We start from the raw sequence: 19,560 nt of genomic DNA, 5'->3' as shown, positions 1-19,560 counted from the left end.
AGGTAAACTTTTTTCGACTCAGAAGAAGCGCTTTGACAAGGGCAATCCAACGGTGCAAAATTCATTGCCATATGTGGCTTAATAAGGGAGCTATGAGCGTTTAAATGATTTTCCGAAGTGAAAATTATATAGAAGGGGGGAAAAAATTTTTTGTCGCCGATTCGAACCAAATTGCTGTCAGTTATTGTATGGGGTAAGTTGAATTCAGGTATAGTAAAAGTTCCGGCCATTGAACCCATTTTTTGCTGTCGGAGCCAAAAATATGCATTTTTTGGTTTTTTGCGATTTTCTCTAAAATGAAAAAATCCAGGTCAATTTTTTTCGACTCAGAAAAAGCGCCTTGACAAGGGCAATCCAACGGTGCAAAATTCATTGCCATATGTTGCTTAATAAGGGAGCTATGGGCATTTAAATGATTTTCCGAAGTGAAAATTATATAGAAGGGGGGAGTATATGGTTTTTTTCGAAAAATTTTTTGTCGCCGATTCGAACCAAATTGCTGTCAGTTATAGTATAGGGTCAGTTGAATTCAGGTATAGTAAAAGTTCCGGCCATTGAACCCATTTTTTGCTGTCGGAGCCAAAAATATGCATTTTTTGGTTTTTTGCGATTTTCTCTAAAATGAAAAAATCCAGGTCAATTTTCTTCGACTCAGAAGAAGCGCCTTGACAAGGGCAATCCAACGGTGCAAAATTCATTGCCATATGTTGCTTAATAAGGGAGCTATGGGCGTTTAAATGATTTTCCGAAGTGAAAATTATATAGAAGGGGGGAGTACATGATTTTTTTCGAAAAATTTTTTGTCGCCGATTCGAACCAAATTGCTGTCAGTTATTGTATGGGGTAAGTTGAATTCAGGTATAGTAAAAGTTCCGGCCATTGAACCCATTTTTTGCTGTCGGAGCCAAAAATATGCAGTTTTTGGTTTTTTGCGATTTTCTCTAAAATGAAAAAATCCAGGTCAATTTTTTTCGACTCAGAAGAAGCGCCTTGACAAGGGCAATCCAACGGTGCAAAATTCATTGCCATATGTTGCTTAATAAGGGAGCTATGGGCATTTAAATGATTTTCCGAAGTGAAAATTATATAGAAGGGGGGGAGTACATGGTTTTTTTCGAAAAATTTTTTGTCGCCGATTCGAACCAAATTGCTGTCAGTTATTGTATGGGGTAAGTTGAATTCAGGTATAGTAAAAGTTCCGGCCATTGAACCCATTTTTTGCTGTCGGAGCCAAAAATATGCATTTTTTGGTTTTTTGCGATTTTCTCTAAAATGAAAAAATCCAGGTAAACTTTTTTCGACTCAGAAGAAGCGCTTTGACAAGGGCAATCCAACGGTGCAAAATTCATTGCCATATGTGGCTTAATAAGGGAGCTATGGGCATTTAAATGATTTTCCGAAGTGAAAATTATATAGAAGGGGGGAGTACATGGTTTTTTTCGAAAAATTTTTTGTCGCCGATTCGAACCAAATTGCTGTCAGTTATTGTATGGGGTAAGTTGAATTCAGGTATAGTAAAAGTTCCGGCCATTGAACCCATTTTTTGCTGTCGGAGCCAAAAATATGCATTTTTTGGTTTTTTGCGATTTTCTCTAAAATGAAAAAATCCAGGTCAATTTTTTTCGACTCAGAAGAAGCGCCTAGACAAGGGCAATCCAACGGTGCAAAATTCATTGCCATATGTTGCTTAATAAGGGAGCTATGGGCATTTAAATGATTTTCCGAAGTGAAAATTATATAGAAGGGGGGAGTACATGGTTTTTTTCGAAAAATTTTTTGTCGCCGATTCGAACCAAATTGCTGTCAGTTATAGTATAGGGTCAGTTGAATTCAGGTATAGTAAAAGTTCCGGTCATTGAACCCATTTTTTGCTGTGGGAGCCAAAAATATGCATTTTTTGGTTTTTTGCGATTTTCTCTAAAATGAAAAAATCCAGGTAAACTTTTTTCGACTCAGAAGAAGCGCTTTGACAAGGGCAATCCAACGGTGCAAAATTCATTGCCATATGTGGCTTAATAAGGGAGCTATGAGCGTTTAAATGATTTTCCGAAGTAAAAATTATATAGAAGGGGGGAGTACATGGTTTTTTTCGAAAAATTTTTTGTCGCCGATTCGAACCAAATTGCTGTCAGTTATTGTATGGGGTAAGTTGAATTCAGGTATAGTAAAAGTTCCGGCCATTGAACCCATTTTTTGCTGTCGGAGCCAAAAATATGCATTTTTTGGTTTTTTGCGATTTTCTCTAAAATGAAAAAATCCAGGTCAATTTTTTTCGACTCAGAAGAAGCGCCTTGACAAGGGCAATCCAACGGTGCAAAATTCATTGCCATATGTTGCTTAATAAGGGAGCTATGGGCGTTTAAATGATTTTCCGAAGTGAAAATTATATAGAAGGGGGGAGTACATGATTTTTTTCGAAAAATTTTTTGTCGCCGATTCGAACCAAATTGCTGTCAGTTATTGTATAGGGTAAGTTGAATTCAGGTATAGTAAAAGTTCCGGCCATTGAACCCATTTTTTGCTGTGGGAGCCAAAAATATGCATTTTTTGGTTTTTTGCGATTTTCTCTAAAATGAAAAAATCCAGGTAAACTTTTTTCGACTCAGAAGAAGCGCTTTGACAAGGGCAATCCAACGGTGCAAAATTCATTGCCATATGTGGCTTAATAAGGGAGCTATGAGCGTTTAAATGATTTTCCGAAGTAAAAATTATATAGAAGGGGGGAGTACATGGTTTTTTTCGAAAAATTTTTTGTCGCCGATTCGAACCAAATTGCTGTCAGTTATTGTATGGGGTAAGTTGAATTCAGGTATAGTAAAAGTTCCGGCCATTGAACCCATTTTTTGCTGTCGGAGCCAAAAATATGCATTTTTTGGTTTTTTGCGATTTTCTCTAAAATGAAAAAATCCAGGTCAATTTTTTTCGACTCAGAAGAAGCGCCTTGACAAGGGCAATCCAACGGTGCAAAATTCATTGCCATATGTTGCTTAATAAGGGAGCTATGGGCGTTTAAATGATTTTCCGAAGTGAAAATTATATAGAAGGGGGGAGTACATGGTTTTTTTCGAAAAATTTTTTGTCGCCGATTCGAACCAAATTGCTGTCAGTTATTGTATGGGGTAAGTTGAATTCAGGTATAGTAAAAGTTCCGGCCATTGAACCCATTTTTTGCTGTCGGAGCCAAAAATATGCATTTTTTGGTTTTTTGCGATTTTCTCTAAAATGAAAAAATCCAGGTCAATTTTTTTCGACTCAGAAGAAGCGCCTTGACAAGGGCAATCCAACGGTGCAAAATTCATTGCCATATGTTGCTTAATAAGGGAGCTATGGGCATTTAAATGATTTTCCGAAGTGAAAATTATATAGAAGGGGGGAGTACATGGTTTTTTTCGAAAAATTTTTTGTTGCCGATTCGAACCAAATTGCTGTCAGTTATAGTATAGGGTCAGTTGAATTCAGGTATAGTAAAAGTTCCGGCCATTGAACCCATTTTTTGCTGTGGGAGCCAAAAATATGCATTTTTTGGTTTTTTGCGATTTTCTCTAAAATGAAAAAATCCAGGTAAACTTTTTTCGACTCAGAAGAAGCGCTTTGACAAGGGCAATCCAACGGTGCAAAATTCATTGCCATATGTGGCTTAATAAGGGAGCTATGAGCGTTTAAATGATTTTCCGAAGTAAAAATTATATAGAAGGGGGGAGTACATGGTTTTTTTCGAAAAATTTTTTGTCGCCGATTCGAACCAAATTGCTGTCAGTTATTGTATAGGGTAAGTTGAATTCAGGTATAGTAAAAGTTCCGGCCATTGAACCCATTTTTTGCTGTGGGAGGCAAAAATATGCATTTTTTGGTTTTTTGCGATTTTCTCTAAAATGAAAAAATCCAGGTAAACTTTTTTCGACTCAGAAGAAGCGCTTTGACAAGGGCAATCCAACGGTGCAAAATTCATTGCCATATGTTGCTTAATAAGGGAGCTATGGGCGTTTAAATGATTTTCCGAAGTGAAAATTATATAGAAGGGGGGAGTACATGATTTTTTTCGAAAAATTTTTTGTCGCCGATTCGAACCAAATTGCTGTCAGTTATTGTATAGGGTAAGTTGAATTCAGGTATAGTAAAAGTTCCGGCCATTGAACCCATTTTTTGCTGTGGGAGCCAAAAATATGCATTTTTTGGTTTTTTGCGATTTTCTCTAAAATGAAAAAATCCAGGTAAACTTTTTTCGACTCAGAAGAAGCGCTTTGACAAGGGCAATCCAACGGTGCAAAATTCATTGCCATATGTGGCTTAATAAGGGAGCTATGAGCGTTTAAATGATTTTCCGAAGTAAAAATTATATAGAAGGGGGGAGTACATGGTTTTTTTCGAAAAATTTTTTGTCGCCGATTCGAACCAAATTGCTGTCAGTTATTGTATGGGGTAAGTTGAATTCAGGTATAGTAAAAGTTCCGGCCATTGAACCCATTTTTTGCTGTCGGAGCCAAAAATATGCATTTTTTGGTTTTTGGCGATTTTCTCTAAAATGAAAAAATCCAGGTCAATTTTTTTCGACTCAGAAAAAGCGCCTTGACAAGGGCAATCCAACGGTGCAAAATTCATTGCCATATGTTGCTTAATAAGGGAGCTATGGGCGTTTAAATGATTTTCCGAAGTGAAAATTATATAGAAGGGGGGAGTACATGGTTTTTTTCGAAAAATTTTTTGTCGCCGATTCGAACCAAATTGCTGTCAGTTATTGTATGGGGTAAGTTGAATTCAGGTATAGTAAAAGTTCCGGCCATTGAACCCATTTTTTGCTGTCGGAGCCAAAAATATGCATTTTTTGGTTTTTTGCGATTTTCTCTAAAATGAAAAAATCCAGGTCAATTTTTTTCGACTCAGAAGAAGCGCCTTGACAAGGGCAATCCAACGGTGCAAAATTCATTGCCATATGTTGCTTAATAAGGGAGCTATGGGCATTTAAATGATTTTCCGAAGTAAAAATTATATAGAAGGGGGGAGTACATGGTTTTTTTCGAAAAATTTTTTGTCGCCGATTCGAACCAAATTGCTGTCAGTTATAGTATAGGGTCAGTTGAATTCAGGTATAGTAAAAGTTCCGGCCATTGAACCCATTTTTTGCTGTGGGAGCCAAAAATATGCATTTTTTGGTTTTTTGCGATTTTCTCTAAAATGAAAAAATCCAGGTAAACTTTTTTCGACTCAGAAGAAGCGCTTTGACAAGGGCAATCCAACGGTGCAAAATTCATTGCCATATGTTGCTTAATAAGGGAGCTATGGGCGTTTAAATGATTTTCCGAAGTGAAAATTATATAGAAGGGGGGAGTACATGGTTTTTTTCGAAAATTTTTTTGTCGCCGATTCGAACCAAATTGCTGTCAGTTATTGTATAGGGTCAGTTGAATTCAGGTATAGTAAAAGTTCCGGCCATTGAACCCATTTTTTGCTGTCGGAGCCAAAAATATGCATTTTTTGGTTTTTTGCGATTTTCTCTAAAATGAAAAAATCCAGGTCAATTTTTTTCGACTCAGAAGAAGCGCCTTGACAAGGGCAATCCAACGGTGCAAAATTCATTGCCATATGTTGCTTAATAAGGGAGCTATGGGCGTTTAAATGATTTTCCGAAGTGAAAATTATATAGAAGGGGGGAGTAATGATGTTTTTCGAAAAATTTTTTGTCGCCGATTCGAACCAAATTGCTGTCAGTTATTGTATAGGGTAAGTTGAATTCAGGTATAGTAAAAGTTCCGGCCATTGAACCCATTTTTTGCTGTGGGAGCCAAAAATATGCATTTTTTGGTTTTTTGCGATTTTCTCTAAAATGAAAAAATCCAGGTAAACTTTTTTCGACTCAGAAGAAGCGCTTTGACAAGGGCAATCCAACGGTGCAAAATTCATTGCCATATGTTGCTTAATAAGGGAGCTATGGGCGTTTAAATGATTTTCCGAAGTGAAAATTATATAGAAGGCGGGAGTACATGGTTTTTTTCGAAAATTTTTTTGTCGCCGATTCGAACCAAATTGCTGTCAGTTATTGTATAGGGTCAGTTGAATTCAGGTATAGTAAAAGTTCCGGCCATTGAACCCATTTTTTGCTGTCGGAGCCAAAAATATGCATTTTTTTGTTTTTTGCGATTTTCTCTAAAATGAAAAAATCCAGGTCAATTTTTTTCGACTCAGAAGAAGCGCCTTGACAAGGGCAATCCAACGGTGCAAAATTCATTGCCATATGTTGCTTAATAAGGGAGCTATGGGCGTTTAAATGATTTTCTGAAGTGAAAATTATATAGAAGGGGAGGGGGGGAGTACATGGTTTTTTTCGAAAAATTTTTTGTTGCCGATTCGAACCAAATTGCTGTCAGTTATTGTATAGGGTCAGTTGAATTCAGGTATAGTAAAAGTTCCGGCCATTGAACCCATTTTTTGCTGTGGGAGCCAAAAATATGCATTTTTTGGTTTTTTGCGATTTTCTCTAAAATGAAAAAATCCAGGTAAATTTTTTTCGACTCAGAAGAAGCGCCTTGACAAGGGCAATCCAACAGTGCGAAATTCATTGCCATATGTTGCTTAATAAGGGAGCTATATATATATATAGAAGGGGTACATGTTTTTTTTCGAAAAATTTTCAACACGTGGTATACACGATATTTTTCCGACGATCACGAAAAAAAAACGCTAATATTCGGTATTCCTTCAAACTTCAAATATTATTCGACAGAGCTGCGGACAAAACATACATTGGTGGCCATGGTTACTACAACTGTGTGCAATAATTTCATTGTGCACAGGCTAGAAGGTATCTGATTGCCTAACCAGTTTCATTGCACACGGGTTCGCTATTTGCATGCAATAGCCAACTTTCAATAATAGTCATTTGTGCGAATTTACGCATTTTTCATAGTGGTCGTCGGAAAATAAATTTATTGAATACATTATTTTGGCTATTTAATCACAATTAAGACGATACTCTTATTACACAGTTTTTCCACAATCTTGCACACTCTACCTCTACATTTATTTACACATTGAAGAACACCACTTTATTTATTACTCATTCATCTCAGTCTACAAAATCAGCTTTTGTACCTAAATAAGCTGGTGAATTAACGCACACAGTGTACAGCGTTTTCAATAAATATCATTAATTTGATTTAGTTTGTCAGATTTGTCATAAACGATTCAGGTACGTATTTTTATGGTCAGCTGCGTCGAATGGGTGTCGATAGGGGTTAATTTATCCCCATAATTTTGGACCTAATGAAAAGGGGTTTTTTGGACTTGTTAGATCCTTCTAATGACCCAAAATTTTTTTGGCAGGTTATATCGGGACCACCCTGTATAAACCTGTGGTTGTTGTTATTGACATGATGACATACATTTTGAAATTAATTAATTGTTGAGGTCAGACATGTGGTTTTATTTGTCTTATAAATCGTTTACACACTGAAAAATCTGCTTAGCAGTGGCGTCGCGTTTGACAATAAAGCTGGTAAATTAGAGTAACGCCGGTCTGAGATATGACATTTGGTGTGGAAATCTGCGCGGACAAAATATTCCAGTGGCGTGACAAATTACAATCAGCTGATTGTTAATTTTTTTGAACACCCCTATTTTGCGAAGAATGGACTCGACTGACTATTTTCCATCTATGCACACCCCCACCAAATGTCATATCACAGCCTATCCATTTTTACGAATGTAAAATGTTGCTCATGTTTATTTTATAAATTTTCTCCATCATCAGATAATAATAATAAAATGCACAATTATAATTCCGACGCCTAAAATTCATTATAAAAATTTATTATAAAGAGACCACAAATTGTCTACGCACATGCACTGAACGCTTATTTGCACAAAATTCCGCTGCGACATGACCGATAATTTGCAACGCCTCAACGCCTGCTCTGATTCCTTTTCTTTTTCCTCAATTTGTATGTAATTAACAGGTAAATATTAAATAAATTAAAAAGATTTAAAAAAAAATGAATTTTTAATTTATTTATTTATTTATTTTTTTTTAATTATTTTTTAATTTATTTAATCTTAAATATAAATTTCATAGTTACAAATGGTTATTAATTGGAAAAAAACTCTTGTTATAAGATAATCTAAAAATGTCAATTTACAATTTACCAAAAGTATATTTTTCTTGATCTTTTCAATCGCAATTAACTTCATTTTCCAAATTGTTCAACATGATTTTGAAAATTTCTTCCATTCTTGGATTCTTACCTATCCTATTCATTTCTTCGATGGCTTCGTCCCTCAGTTTTTCTAATTTCTTTCTTGTGTATTCGAAGCTTCCAAATTTTTCAAGTAAGCACACAAAATGTTTCTTAATTTCAATATCTCTGGTTTTCTGCTTCAGAATATCTAATTTTATCAGTTAAGTTTGCAATTTTTGAAAACACGTAGAGAAGCTATTTAAATTACATGAATTACCAATATCTTCAACTATGTAAAGGATACTCAGTATTCGTACATCATTGGGTTGGCTCCGAATAGCGTGGATTATTGGAAAGCTGAATTTTCCTTCACTGACATCATCGCAAAACGTTTTAAGTGTTGAATACTAAGCAAAAGATGAAGCTCAAGAAACTTTGACCAAATATAAAAAGTTGTAGAGTTTACCTTCTTGGAGTGAAGACTCAAGTAGTCGTTATAGATTTGGCAAAATAGAGATAATTTCTCAATCAGTACGCTGAAGTCTGTCGTTTTATTATTGCTAAATAGTTGCAGTAGACGAACTACAAATGTAACCAAAGGAGTAAATTCTGTAAAAGAATGCCACAAATTATTTTATAATGATGCAAAGTTGTTGTAATTTACTGCCACGTGCAAATTCAACATATTCGCTTTCAGTTGGACAGATACATTTATTCCTGTAATAAATGTCAAGTCCTTGACTTCTAACAAGCTCAAGTCCCATTTCTATAAAATAGTCAATAACCTAAAACAGACTGAATGTGAGACTTCACGAACAATTACTGTTGTAGTACCTTTGGTTCTTGAAGATCAAGAAGCTTGTCCATTTCAGTCAATAAAACATAATTCGTGACGTTACATGTTCTTGCGACACCATATATTAAATGGGCGGTTGGAATTCCTCCACGAAGTTCTGAATCATCCGTCACATCGTCCGTTCTGAAATTTGATAAAAATTATTATGTATACAACTGTGTAATAACTTATTGTACAAAAGGCCCACAGTGTAGATTTTCTCCGATACACCTGTTATTTTAATAAATTTATTCTTAGGGACGTTGAACCAGTGGTCAAAAGCACACCATATTTTTGCTAATATACTTTTATTTTCGAATTTTTCTTGTTTGATGTAGGAAAAGGGCAATAATACAATCTACAAACAAAATTAGATGTAAGTTTCAAGACAAGAAAATTATTTATGTTTCACTGAATCATTATTTGTTTTTTATACCTTGACATCGAAATATATTAAGTAGGCTATAATGCCCTAGGGCGTATAAATCATAATGCCCGCTTATTACGCCCGCTCAAACAAGTCGTCATAGATACGAGCCACCGCAAACTAGGAAATTTAGCAAAATCAAGTTCACAATTTACAAATTCAAATGCAGTGAAACATAAAACGTTGTATGCACCACGGGCATTATTCGATGTTTATGCTCTTGGGCACCTTAAAAACTCTCGGGCCTGGCGGCCCTCGACCTTTTACACTGGTTGCCCTCGAACATAAACATCTTCATAATGCCCTTGATACATACATAACTATTTCGTACTTCATCTTCATCTAGGTTATGTTTGGTTTCACTATGTGAAGATGCGTGTACAGTTTGGTCGACCATTCTGTTAGAACTGACTGTACCAATGCGTCTTCACTTCTTAAAATACAACAGCTTGAATTCCATATTTTATTTAATAACCCGTTTGTGGTATATGATGACATACATTTTCGGAGGTCAAACCTTTCCTTTTCTTATAAGATATACAGGCTGTTTGATGAAAAACGCCTCAACTCATAACTTTTTTATTTATTACCCGATTTCAATGAACAAAAAAATCAAAGATATGGTTTTTCAAGCGCTATAAAACAGCTATAAAATATATTTTTTTTTGGCGTTATCTTCAATAGCTAACGATAGTCAACTTTTTTTTTTAATGGACATATGTAGTTTTTTAGGCTTGGTCTGGCAAGGTATTTTTTTCTGAATCTAATGATGTATTGAAAGTTATCATTTGGTTCATAGCTAACTGAAAAAAAAATAAAACAATTTTTTGTGGTTCAGCTTATTATAAAATTTTTAAGAGTGCCGTGAAAAACAATTGGAATACAAAGTACGATAAATGTCATCTAAACGTCAACTTAGAAATTTTCATCTGCTTTTTTAAACTTTTTTTATTTAAGTATAAAATAACAACGTTGTCAGTCATGCATTTGACTATTATTTTATGTTCGAGTGTAATAAAAATCGTAATTAGTCAAAAACAAAAATTTAATAGAAAAAATAATAATAATGATTATTATTATTCATGTTTTCCAAGAAAATAATAATAAAACTCTTCAAGATTGCATCTGAAATTTTTCAAACTCACACTTGACATTTGTTGCTATTTGTATTCCAGTTGTTTTTCACGGCACACTCGAAAATTTCATAATAAGCTGAACCACAATTACAAATTATTTAATTTTTTTTTCAGTCAGCTATGAACCAAACGATAACTTTTAATACATCATTAGATTCAGAAAAAAATACTTTACTAGACTAAGCCTAAAAAACTACAGGTGCCCATTTAAAAAAAAAAAGTTGACTATCGTTAGCTATTGAAAATAACGCCAAAAAACAAATATTTTATGGCTGCTTCGTAGCGCATGAAAAACCATATCTTTGGTTTTTTTGTTCATTGAACTAGGATAATAAATAAAAAAGTTATGGGTTGAGGTGTTTTTTATCAAACAGCCTGTACCATATATTCAACAATTCTGTTTGAACAGATTATTTACTAAGTTTACGTAAGTATTTATGTGCTTTTCTGTGACACCAACAGAGTGTGAAAAATAAAAAAAATAAAAATCCCTTTATAAAGGGTGTCCCAGAGCTGCGAAAAAGCTCCATAACTTGTTTGTTATTAAAGATATCAACTTTTTCTTTTTTCTAGATGACAGCTACGCTTCTACTGCACATTCGGAAAATATTGCGGTATATATACAGGCTGTCCCAATATTACAAAAACACTAAAGTTATGTTTTTTTAAATGGAACCTACCCAGTTTGATTTCATTTTTGGATTCTATGCTAAATTGTGAATCAAATCTACACGAGTCGTTTTTACTTATCTGCCATTGTTTTTGATCAGTGGCGCTTTTTTACCAGAATTCCGAATTTCAGGGGTCCTTTCGAAAATTCGTACCTTCCAAATAGTTGCACATAAGTTAAAATAATTGACGCTGTTTGATTCCTGAATGTTTGCAGCATCTTTTAAGTGTTTACTCAATAACGTACTTAGTCGCATATGCCTACTGCGATTTTTTAAATATAACAAATTAAAAATGTCAAAAATTCATTTTTTTCAAATGGCACTCCGCATTTATTATTGCACTCGTTGAAAGCTTTTTTGACAAGCTTTCCAACGGTATGGGGTTTGTATAGTGAATGTGAAAATCTAGGGTGCTATCTTAAAATCACTAAAAATGACTAAAATAATTAAATGTTTAATTGTTAAACATTGTTTTGTTGGTTGATTCATCTTTATGGAGTGACCATATTGTGTGATTATCTTTTGTTAGGCCTACTAGATTTTTGTATTGTCTTTTTAACGGAAAAATTGCACCAAATTTAGCGATAGCACCCTAGATTTTCAGATTCGACTATACAAACCTGATATTGTTCAAAAGCTTGTCAAAAAAGCTTTCGACCAGTGCAATAATAAATACGGGGTGCCATTTGAAAAAAATGAGTTTTTGACATTTTTATTTCGTTATGTTTAAAAAATCGTAGTAGGCATATGCGACTGAGCAGGTTGTTGAGTAAACACTCAGCAGAGGCGGCAAACATTGAGAAATCAAACACCGTCAATCATTTGAATTTATGTGCAACGATTTGGAAGGTACGAATTTTCGAAAGGACCGCTGTAATTCGGAATTTTGGTAAAAGAAGCGTCACTGATCAAAAACGATGACAGATAAGTAAAAACGACCTGTATAAATTTGATTCATTATTTAGCATGGAATTAAAAAATAAAATCAAACTGGGTAGGTTTCGTTGATTTTTATATGCTTAGTAAATTTATCTGAAATATATCTAAACAGAAGGGCCATTTTGTTTAAAATAATTCAAAATGCCGCTTTGTTAATTTGGAGAATATTGTAGTTTTGTGAGTGGACCCTCAGAGTCACATGAAAACACTATATTGTTGATTGGGCGTTAGACCCTTAGCAGAATCGCCTGGCGCTGCTAACCAACACCCATTGGTCAAGCTGTGAAAGGATAGGAAGAGTGGGGTGTCTCAAGGCATTGGCATGACAATCAGGATCACATAATTAGTACACTTTCGGTATCATAAGTGTTAAAACCATCACAGAGAATCCGCGAGCTTTACTTTACCAGGTACTTTTTTTATTAATTTTTGTCTATTTTGTGTTAAATTTAATACAGTCTGTTTTAAAACAAACGAACCAAAGGAAGTAGTAGACAAAAAGTGACTTTTCTAAAATAAAGTATAAATAAAAAAAATATTTTAGACCAAGATTCACTTTGAATATTATTTATTTTCGTTGATTTTTGACTTGTTTTGTTCTTTTGTTGAAAGTGACGTCTTCCAACTTAGTAATAATATGTGTATTTATTGCTTGATGCAATTCATTTAACAACTTATCAGATTTAGTTGTATTATTCTTTAGCAAGCGATGGCTGATGTAACGTCAGATCAGATCTTTTACAGCAATCATGCTGACAAAAAAAGGGACCAGGTGAGTACACTTGGTTAAAATAAGAGTCAGACTTTATCTGTTGTGTTTGCAGATTTTACTACAATCAATTGTACATACCGCAAAAATGCCCGACAAGAATATTTGGCCGTCGCTACTGCAAGCTCTGAATTATTGGTTCAAAATCCCAAATGAAAAATTCGAGGCGATCAACAACATAATCAAGTTATGGCGAGTTACCAATTATGTGTATGATGATTTTGACAAATGATGAAAATATTGCCTAACGGTTAATTTTAGCCAAATCGATGTCGAAGAAAATGCACTTCTTCGTGATGGTGCAGCTACAGCTAATTCGTTGTATGGTAATTCGGATGCGATCAATTCCATCTACTACAGCTTGTTCATCATATTGGAAAAAATTCGTGATCTTGGAAAATATGATGTAGATTTGGCAACTTGGGTTAACTCTTGTAACAACTTCATATTTTCAGGCTATAAAACTGGCCACTGAACATCTTATAGAATTCCACAAAGGTAAAGGTATGGAACTTAATTGGAGAGATTTTTTGAAATGTCCAACTGAAGAGGAATATCTCAAAATGGCGATACGCAGTAAGCTAAAGTGTATTAATTAATTGGTTATCATACACCAATTTGTTTTAGAAACTGGAAGCATCGTACTTCTAACCATTCAATTAATGCAGTTGTTCAGTGAAAATAAGTCAGACTTTTCTGAATTTGCAAAAATTTTGGGAAAATTCTTCCACATATATGATGACTATGCAAATCTATATTCCATAGATGAGGTAAGAACTTCACGTCATAACTAATGAAACCAGTTATTTATCAATTTTAGCACTTGATTAACAAAAATGGCTGTGACAATCTTACTGAAGGCAAGTTTAGCTTCCCAATTGTTCACGCTATTCAAAATCACTTGAAGGATCATCAGTTAATGAGTATCCTTTTTAAATCAAATGGAAATATAAAAAAACTGTTGGCATTGTTAGATATGGTATTAAGTCTTAACAATATGCAGATATTTTACGCAGAAACGTGACAAATCCAGAGGTCTTCAAATACTGCCTGGCATTGTTGGAACAGGTCGGTAGTGCTGAATATACCAAACAAACCTTAAAGAATCTAATAAATGAAGCTGAAGAAGAAATGAAGAAATTTGAAGAGAATCCGTACATGTTGCAGCTTTTACATAATATTTTTTTGAAATTGGACATTAAGTGAAAATGTGAATTGTACGCTGATTAGGTACAAAGTAAACATGTTGTTTATCAAATGTGCAATATCTTAAAGGTGCAAAGGTTTTCCGCAAATGTAAAATAAATGTAAACAAAATTGTTTTAATGTTGTGTTTTTTGTAAAGCAATTGAATTCTCTTAACATGGAAATACATGGAAATGTTACAATGACAAATTTTGATATGCGGGAAGTGAGAAAGTGACACCTAGGCAAATAGTACGTGATAGCAAAATAATGTTTTCCTTAAAAAAAAAACTAAAAAAAGTAAAAAAAAAGACATAAATCCGTATCTAGTTGAAATTTTTCTGTTTTTGAAAATTTCACTCCAGAGATCTAACCAGAGTGACGCTTTTAGTTTTTGGGGAAGGCTTGGACAAAATTATCATTAGTTTCTCTAGTCTTGAAAGAAAAAAAAAGCATCTCCGAGGGAGAGCTGGCTGCTGAGGCTTTCCAGAGCGTTTTCCGCGACACTGACGGGAAGCTTCGGGATGGTACAGTGAGGATGGGTGGGAAGGAAGATGGTAGTAGGTTTTTCTCGCCTTTGTCTGTGATATGAGACCTGACCTGACCTGACCTGACCTGTGCTCATACCACGATGTGATGTGGGAAAACTCCTGAAAAAACCCACACCAAGTCAGGCGGCGGCCCCCGGATTAGAACCCGGGACCTCCCCAGTGCAAAGTGGCGCGCTAGGCGCTTGGCCACGATGGTCGGTCCGAGTCTTGGACTTTAACACAGTTTTAAAATAATAATAGTTTAGGAAATTCCATGTACCTACTTATTATTGGTTCAAAATTTTCCTAATAGCGTAACTGTGGTTGTTTTCGATTAATTGTTGCCGAATGTATGTAAGAACAATCTCATAAATAATATCTTCAATAAAGGCGTGTTTTCTGTATTTTATAATGCCACCAAGAACACATGGCTGATGCCTACATTAAATTATTATATTTTTACAAAATCATCGCTTTAAATTAATAACAGTTTTTAAATTAAATAATACAACGCCATAACAAAACACTTATAGTAATTACTTAAACTCATTATGGAATAATTCAAACTGAGTTAATGTTGCCTTATTAACAATAAGAAATAATTTATTATTATTTTTTTACGGAAATTTAAATAAAATTATAATAATTTAAATATAAATCATAATCCGATCAGTGAAGCCAATAAGAACCACTTGCACTATCGAGCCTTTTGTTCAAATCTTCTTCGAATTTGTAAATTATTGTAATAAGTTAATAACCAATAAAGAAATGTAGTTACAAGTGACGTTTTTGCTTTTTTTTTTGTAGTGACACCTGCAGTACCGAAACTCTTTTCATTTACTACCTTTGTTTCCATTTTACTCTTCCAAATTTAGCATCATATCATAACAATAATGGCGGCAACAATTATCTGCTATAGTATATTTTTTCCTGGTAGGCAGTTGCGCGCGCCATTTACAGAATCTTGCAACGAACTGCGACCTCCCTATTGGTTACTCTATTCCACTAACCAATAGGGAGGTCGCATTTCGTTGCAGGATTTCGTAAATGGCGCGCGGAACCGCCTACCAGGAAAAAATATACTACACATCTAAAGTAAAAAAAAGTAGAAGTTTTCTTGCATTCGTTTTTTGTTCAACGCTTATAACTAGAAATAATCGATAGTTAAAGAATTTATTAAAAAAATATTGTACCTATAGTCCAATTTTTACCCTTTTAAGGTGACGTCACGATTTCCTTCCTCGCTTTGTCTTTATTGAAACGACAGAAACAGAAAAAAACAAAAAAAAAGCCATGTTTATTTATTGATGGTCCTTTGAGGTTATTTTATGCTCCTGTCAATTTGACAATTTTTAATTTCTTTCACTTATTACATTGATTACAAACATAACCTTTCGAAGCAATTGTCAACAAATTTGACACATTTATAGTTGTTTACGATCAATTCAAATTTGTTTCTGATCCTAGCTCAAACATACGTAAAGTTACTAGATAATGACGTCATCGCAAAAGGCTAAAAATTGGACTATACTAAACTCAATTTTTTTCACTACTGGTACAATGAGGGACATGGAATCCTGGGCAGTCTGCTATTGTCATTTTAAAAAGTGTCAATGTAAATGCACCTTTACTGTCATTATGATTGATATTTTCAAAAAAACTGTCAAATTAACTTAAACTTGGTTATGAGTAGCTAAGGTATGGTTTAGAAATTTTGACAAGTGAATGACACATTTGCCCAGTTTTCCGTGTCCCCAATAGTACCTACCGTAATCCTATTTTTTATATTCACAAGGATTGTTATTTCAAATCTCTCATATTAAGCAGGCGGTATTTCAAATTATGAAACAAACAAGTTTTTTATTTTGTTGTTATCTGACAAAAAAAATTAGAAACTAGTTTTTATCTAACCTAAAATGTAAAAACTGGTAGTATTGGTCAATTTGTATTGGTTTCACCAAATCCCTCAAATTGTTAAACTTATTTAGTAAATCTGTAGTTTTTATGACAAGGGAAGACAAATGCTATCATTTATTCTGCAAAAAATGTATCTTTAAATAGAAGTTTTGTCAAGTTAAACAACATTTTTCATGCTCAAAATGTCATTCATTATAATCTGTCCATCATTATTGTGTTTCTGTAAAATTGTGGCAGAACTTTCAAAAACTTTCTTTCTTCCTGTGGCAAACAAAGTGACAAAGTGAGGTTATAAAGATGTTTGCTAACGTTTCTTGTAATCATGTTGGCAGTTGTGGTTCAAGTTACATCAAGAATCCTACAAAAATAATAAATTAACGCCAAAAAAATTATATAGAATGTAATTTCTGCACATACAGGGTGAAATATACAAAAAAAATTCTGAGCTATTGAAGAGTTTGTAAAGGTTCAGCACATTGTTTTTAATTGACTGAAATGATAAATTAACCTTTTCTGATACTTCATAACGGAAAGATACAGATACTGATTAGTGATATTGTTTCTAACTCTATTGTAGATTTTTTTGATCACACGATATAATGTTTCACAGTTTAGAGGAACAACAATTTAATGTATTATAGCAAAAAATCTATTACCGCATTGTGTCATGTATACAATTATAAGACAACAATGTTCCAAGCATAAGTGCTTTTATGTTTGTTTAATTTAATTGCATTATTACACTCACAATGATCCAAAGTTGACTCAAGTTGCAAAAAACCAAATTGGATTTGCAACAGCAATTTTATGGCATTAGTCGTTTGAAATTACTTTAAAACTGTACTTATATGGAAAATATTCAATCCAAACTATGATTTTCAGGTCCCTTTGTGGCTTTATTTGGTTCAAAAATATTGAAAAAATGCTGTTGCAAATGACAAGTGGTTTTTTGCAACTTGAGTCGACTATACTTAAAAATAATTGAATAATATATACCTTCTTCTATAAAACCGTGCCCAAAAACGCTTTAAACGGATGTATAAAGGTAAAGGACGCATATCTGATCCTTGTAATAATTTAGAGTAATTTCACGAAGTCATCGCTTAAGTAACCAACCGGTTCTAAATTCTCCTATATAATTCCAGTTCTCTTTAAATTTTCCACATTCAGTTAGTACTGTTGCACATTTGGGTTATTGTATCTCAGTTCTTACAAAATGATTGAACAAGAAGCAGATGAAAGTTTCCATAAGAAGAAAATTTACCGAGATGAATATGAAGTAGCTATAAAGATAATTTTCTTTTCCTGGAAGTACTTACATCAATGCTTTTTACAGGTTTTGTTGTTGCCATTTTCACACATCACCCAAAAAGGATTCGAAAGAAAAAGTGTATCGGCAAGAATGTGGCGCGCTTTTAACCACTGGTTAAACGTTCCAAGAGATAAATTCAAACAAATAGCAAGTGTTTTGGAGAGAATGTTCAGTGCTGCTCTTTTGTACACAAAAGTATTTATCAAATGATAGAACACATAATTATTTTTACCAAATTCCAGAACGGATGATGCGGAGGATGATTCAGAACTTCGTGGAGGAATTCCAACTGCCCATTTAATATATGGTACGGCAAGGACCTTTAACGCCGCTAATTATGTTACATTTATTGAAGTGAAGAAGCTTCTTGATCTTCAAGAACCAAAGGTACTAGGGTAATTGTTCGTCAGGTTTCACAGTCAAACTGTTTCAGGTTATTGATTATTTTGTAGAAGTAGGACTTGAATTGTTTCGAAGCCAAGGAATGGACATCTATTACAGGGATCAGTTTATCTGTCCGACAGAAAACGATTATATTGAATTTGCTGGGGGAAGTAAGATAAAACAACATTCCACCGTGCTATTGTGATTTATGTCATTTATTTTCAGAATTTATTAGTATTTTTACATTTTCAGTACAATTATTGCAATTATTTAGCGACAACAAAGCAACAGATTTTAGTCTACTAATACAGAAACTATCTCTATTTTGTCAAATTTACAACGACTACTTAAGTCTTCACTCCAAGAAGGTAAAATCTACAACTTTTTATAGTCAAAGTTTCTTGACCTTCGCATTTTACTTAGTATTCAACACTTAAGACATTTTGCGACGATGTTACTGAAGGAAAATTCAGCTTCCCGATAATCCACGCCATTCAGAGTCAACCCAACGACGACCAGATCCTGAGTATCCTTAAGGTTGTAACAACTTTATACAGGCTATTTCACGAGTGATAGAAAATGCAACCCACAATACATCAGGCGGAAAAGCCGGATATTTATCGTGTCCATGTCCAATGTATTGTGGGTTGCATTTTTTATTCCGCCGGGCTTATTACCACTCGTGAAATACCCTGTATAGTTTTTGACGCATTCTAGTAATTAAGTAATTGTTCTTATTTTTTCTAAAATTACATCATGCAGAGTTATTCACGAAAGAGTACCTAACTCAAATTACATTTACGTTACAAAAATCATGGCGCCTGAAATGTAATTTGGGTTGCGTGCATGTTAGGCTCGTACTCTTGTATCAATAACCCTGTATATGTATCCTTAACTAACAAATTTAGATATACTGAGGCAAAAAACTACAGATATTGAGATTAAAAAGCGTTTTGTAAGTCTACTTGAAAAATTTGGAAGTTTCGAATACACAAGAAAAACGTTAGAAAAACTGAGAGATGAAGCCATTGACGAAATGAATAAGATTGGTAAGAATCCACGGATGGAGGAAATTTTCAAAATCGTTTTGAATGACTTGGAAAGTGAAGTTTATTGTGATTGCTGATCCACAAATATACAATTGTAACCAATTGCAAAATCATTTTCTTGGAAACTGTAATATTTTGACAGCTGGTTATAGGGCACAGGGTTTATGATGCACTAGGGTTGTGTAATATCCATGAAAATAAAGTAGGAGTGCAAAGATTTATTAGATAGTATTAAATT

At 34.0% G+C, this 19,560-nt stretch overlaps 3 protein-coding genes across 5 annotated transcripts; 2 read left to right on the top strand and 1 right to left on the bottom strand.

Annotated features, from left to right (window-relative positions):
• Nucleotides 1–7,323: 7,323 nt before the first annotated feature.
• Nucleotides 7,324–9,881, bottom strand: LOC138139410 (terpene synthase-like). Of its 2 annotated transcripts, none has more exons than XM_069059669.1 (7): nt 9,747–9,875; nt 9,201–9,361; nt 9,003–9,147; nt 8,833–8,953; nt 8,635–8,777; nt 8,473–8,575; nt 7,324–8,376 (listed from the first exon to the last, which is right to left on the bottom strand). In XM_069059669.1, exons 1-7 carry the CDS (start codon nt 9,825–9,827, stop codon nt 8,162–8,164), a joined length of 969 nt encoding a protein of 322 aa, XP_068915770.1. In that variant the 5' UTR covers nt 9,828–9,875; the 3' UTR covers nt 7,324–8,161. The 2 variants fall into 2 exon arrangements, with proteins under 2 accessions (XP_068915770.1, XP_068915771.1); XM_069059670.1 differs by having other exon boundaries at nt 7,333–8,376; nt 9,762–9,881.
• Nucleotides 9,882–12,426: 2,545 nt separating this feature from the next.
• Nucleotides 12,427–14,271, top strand: LOC138139119 (terpene synthase-like). 2 transcript variants are annotated; one of them, XM_069059291.1, is made up of 8 exons: nt 12,427–12,586; nt 12,880–12,948; nt 13,001–13,155; nt 13,207–13,351; nt 13,401–13,521; nt 13,573–13,715; nt 13,766–13,868; nt 13,949–14,271. In XM_069059291.1, exons 2-8 carry the CDS (start codon nt 12,886–12,888, stop codon nt 14,149–14,151), a joined length of 933 nt encoding a protein of 310 aa, XP_068915392.1. In that variant the 5' UTR covers nt 12,427–12,586; nt 12,880–12,885; the 3' UTR covers nt 14,152–14,271. The 2 variants fall into 2 exon arrangements, with proteins under 2 accessions (XP_068915392.1, XP_068915393.1); XM_069059292.1 differs by having other exon boundaries at nt 12,492–12,586; nt 12,864–12,948.
• A 3,438-nt stretch (nt 14,272–17,709) lies between these two features.
• Nucleotides 17,710–19,552, top strand: LOC138139109 (terpene synthase-like). The gene is made up of 7 exons (XM_069059273.1): nt 17,710–17,856; nt 17,914–18,074; nt 18,132–18,276; nt 18,323–18,443; nt 18,499–18,641; nt 18,697–18,799; nt 19,182–19,552. The coding sequence occupies exons 1-7, from the start codon at nt 17,794–17,796 to the stop codon at nt 19,397–19,399; spliced, it is 954 nt and encodes a 317-aa protein (XP_068915374.1). The 5' UTR covers nt 17,710–17,793; the 3' UTR covers nt 19,400–19,552.
• Nucleotides 19,553–19,560: the final 8 nt, after the last annotated feature.

Source organism: Tenebrio molitor, chromosome 9 (assembly GCF_963966145.1).
Source record: "Tenebrio molitor chromosome 9, icTenMoli1.1, whole genome shotgun sequence".
Lineage (NCBI taxonomy): Eukaryota > Metazoa > Arthropoda > Insecta > Coleoptera > Tenebrionidae > Tenebrio > Tenebrio molitor.
This window is presented reverse-complemented; position numbering and strand designations above follow the sequence as displayed.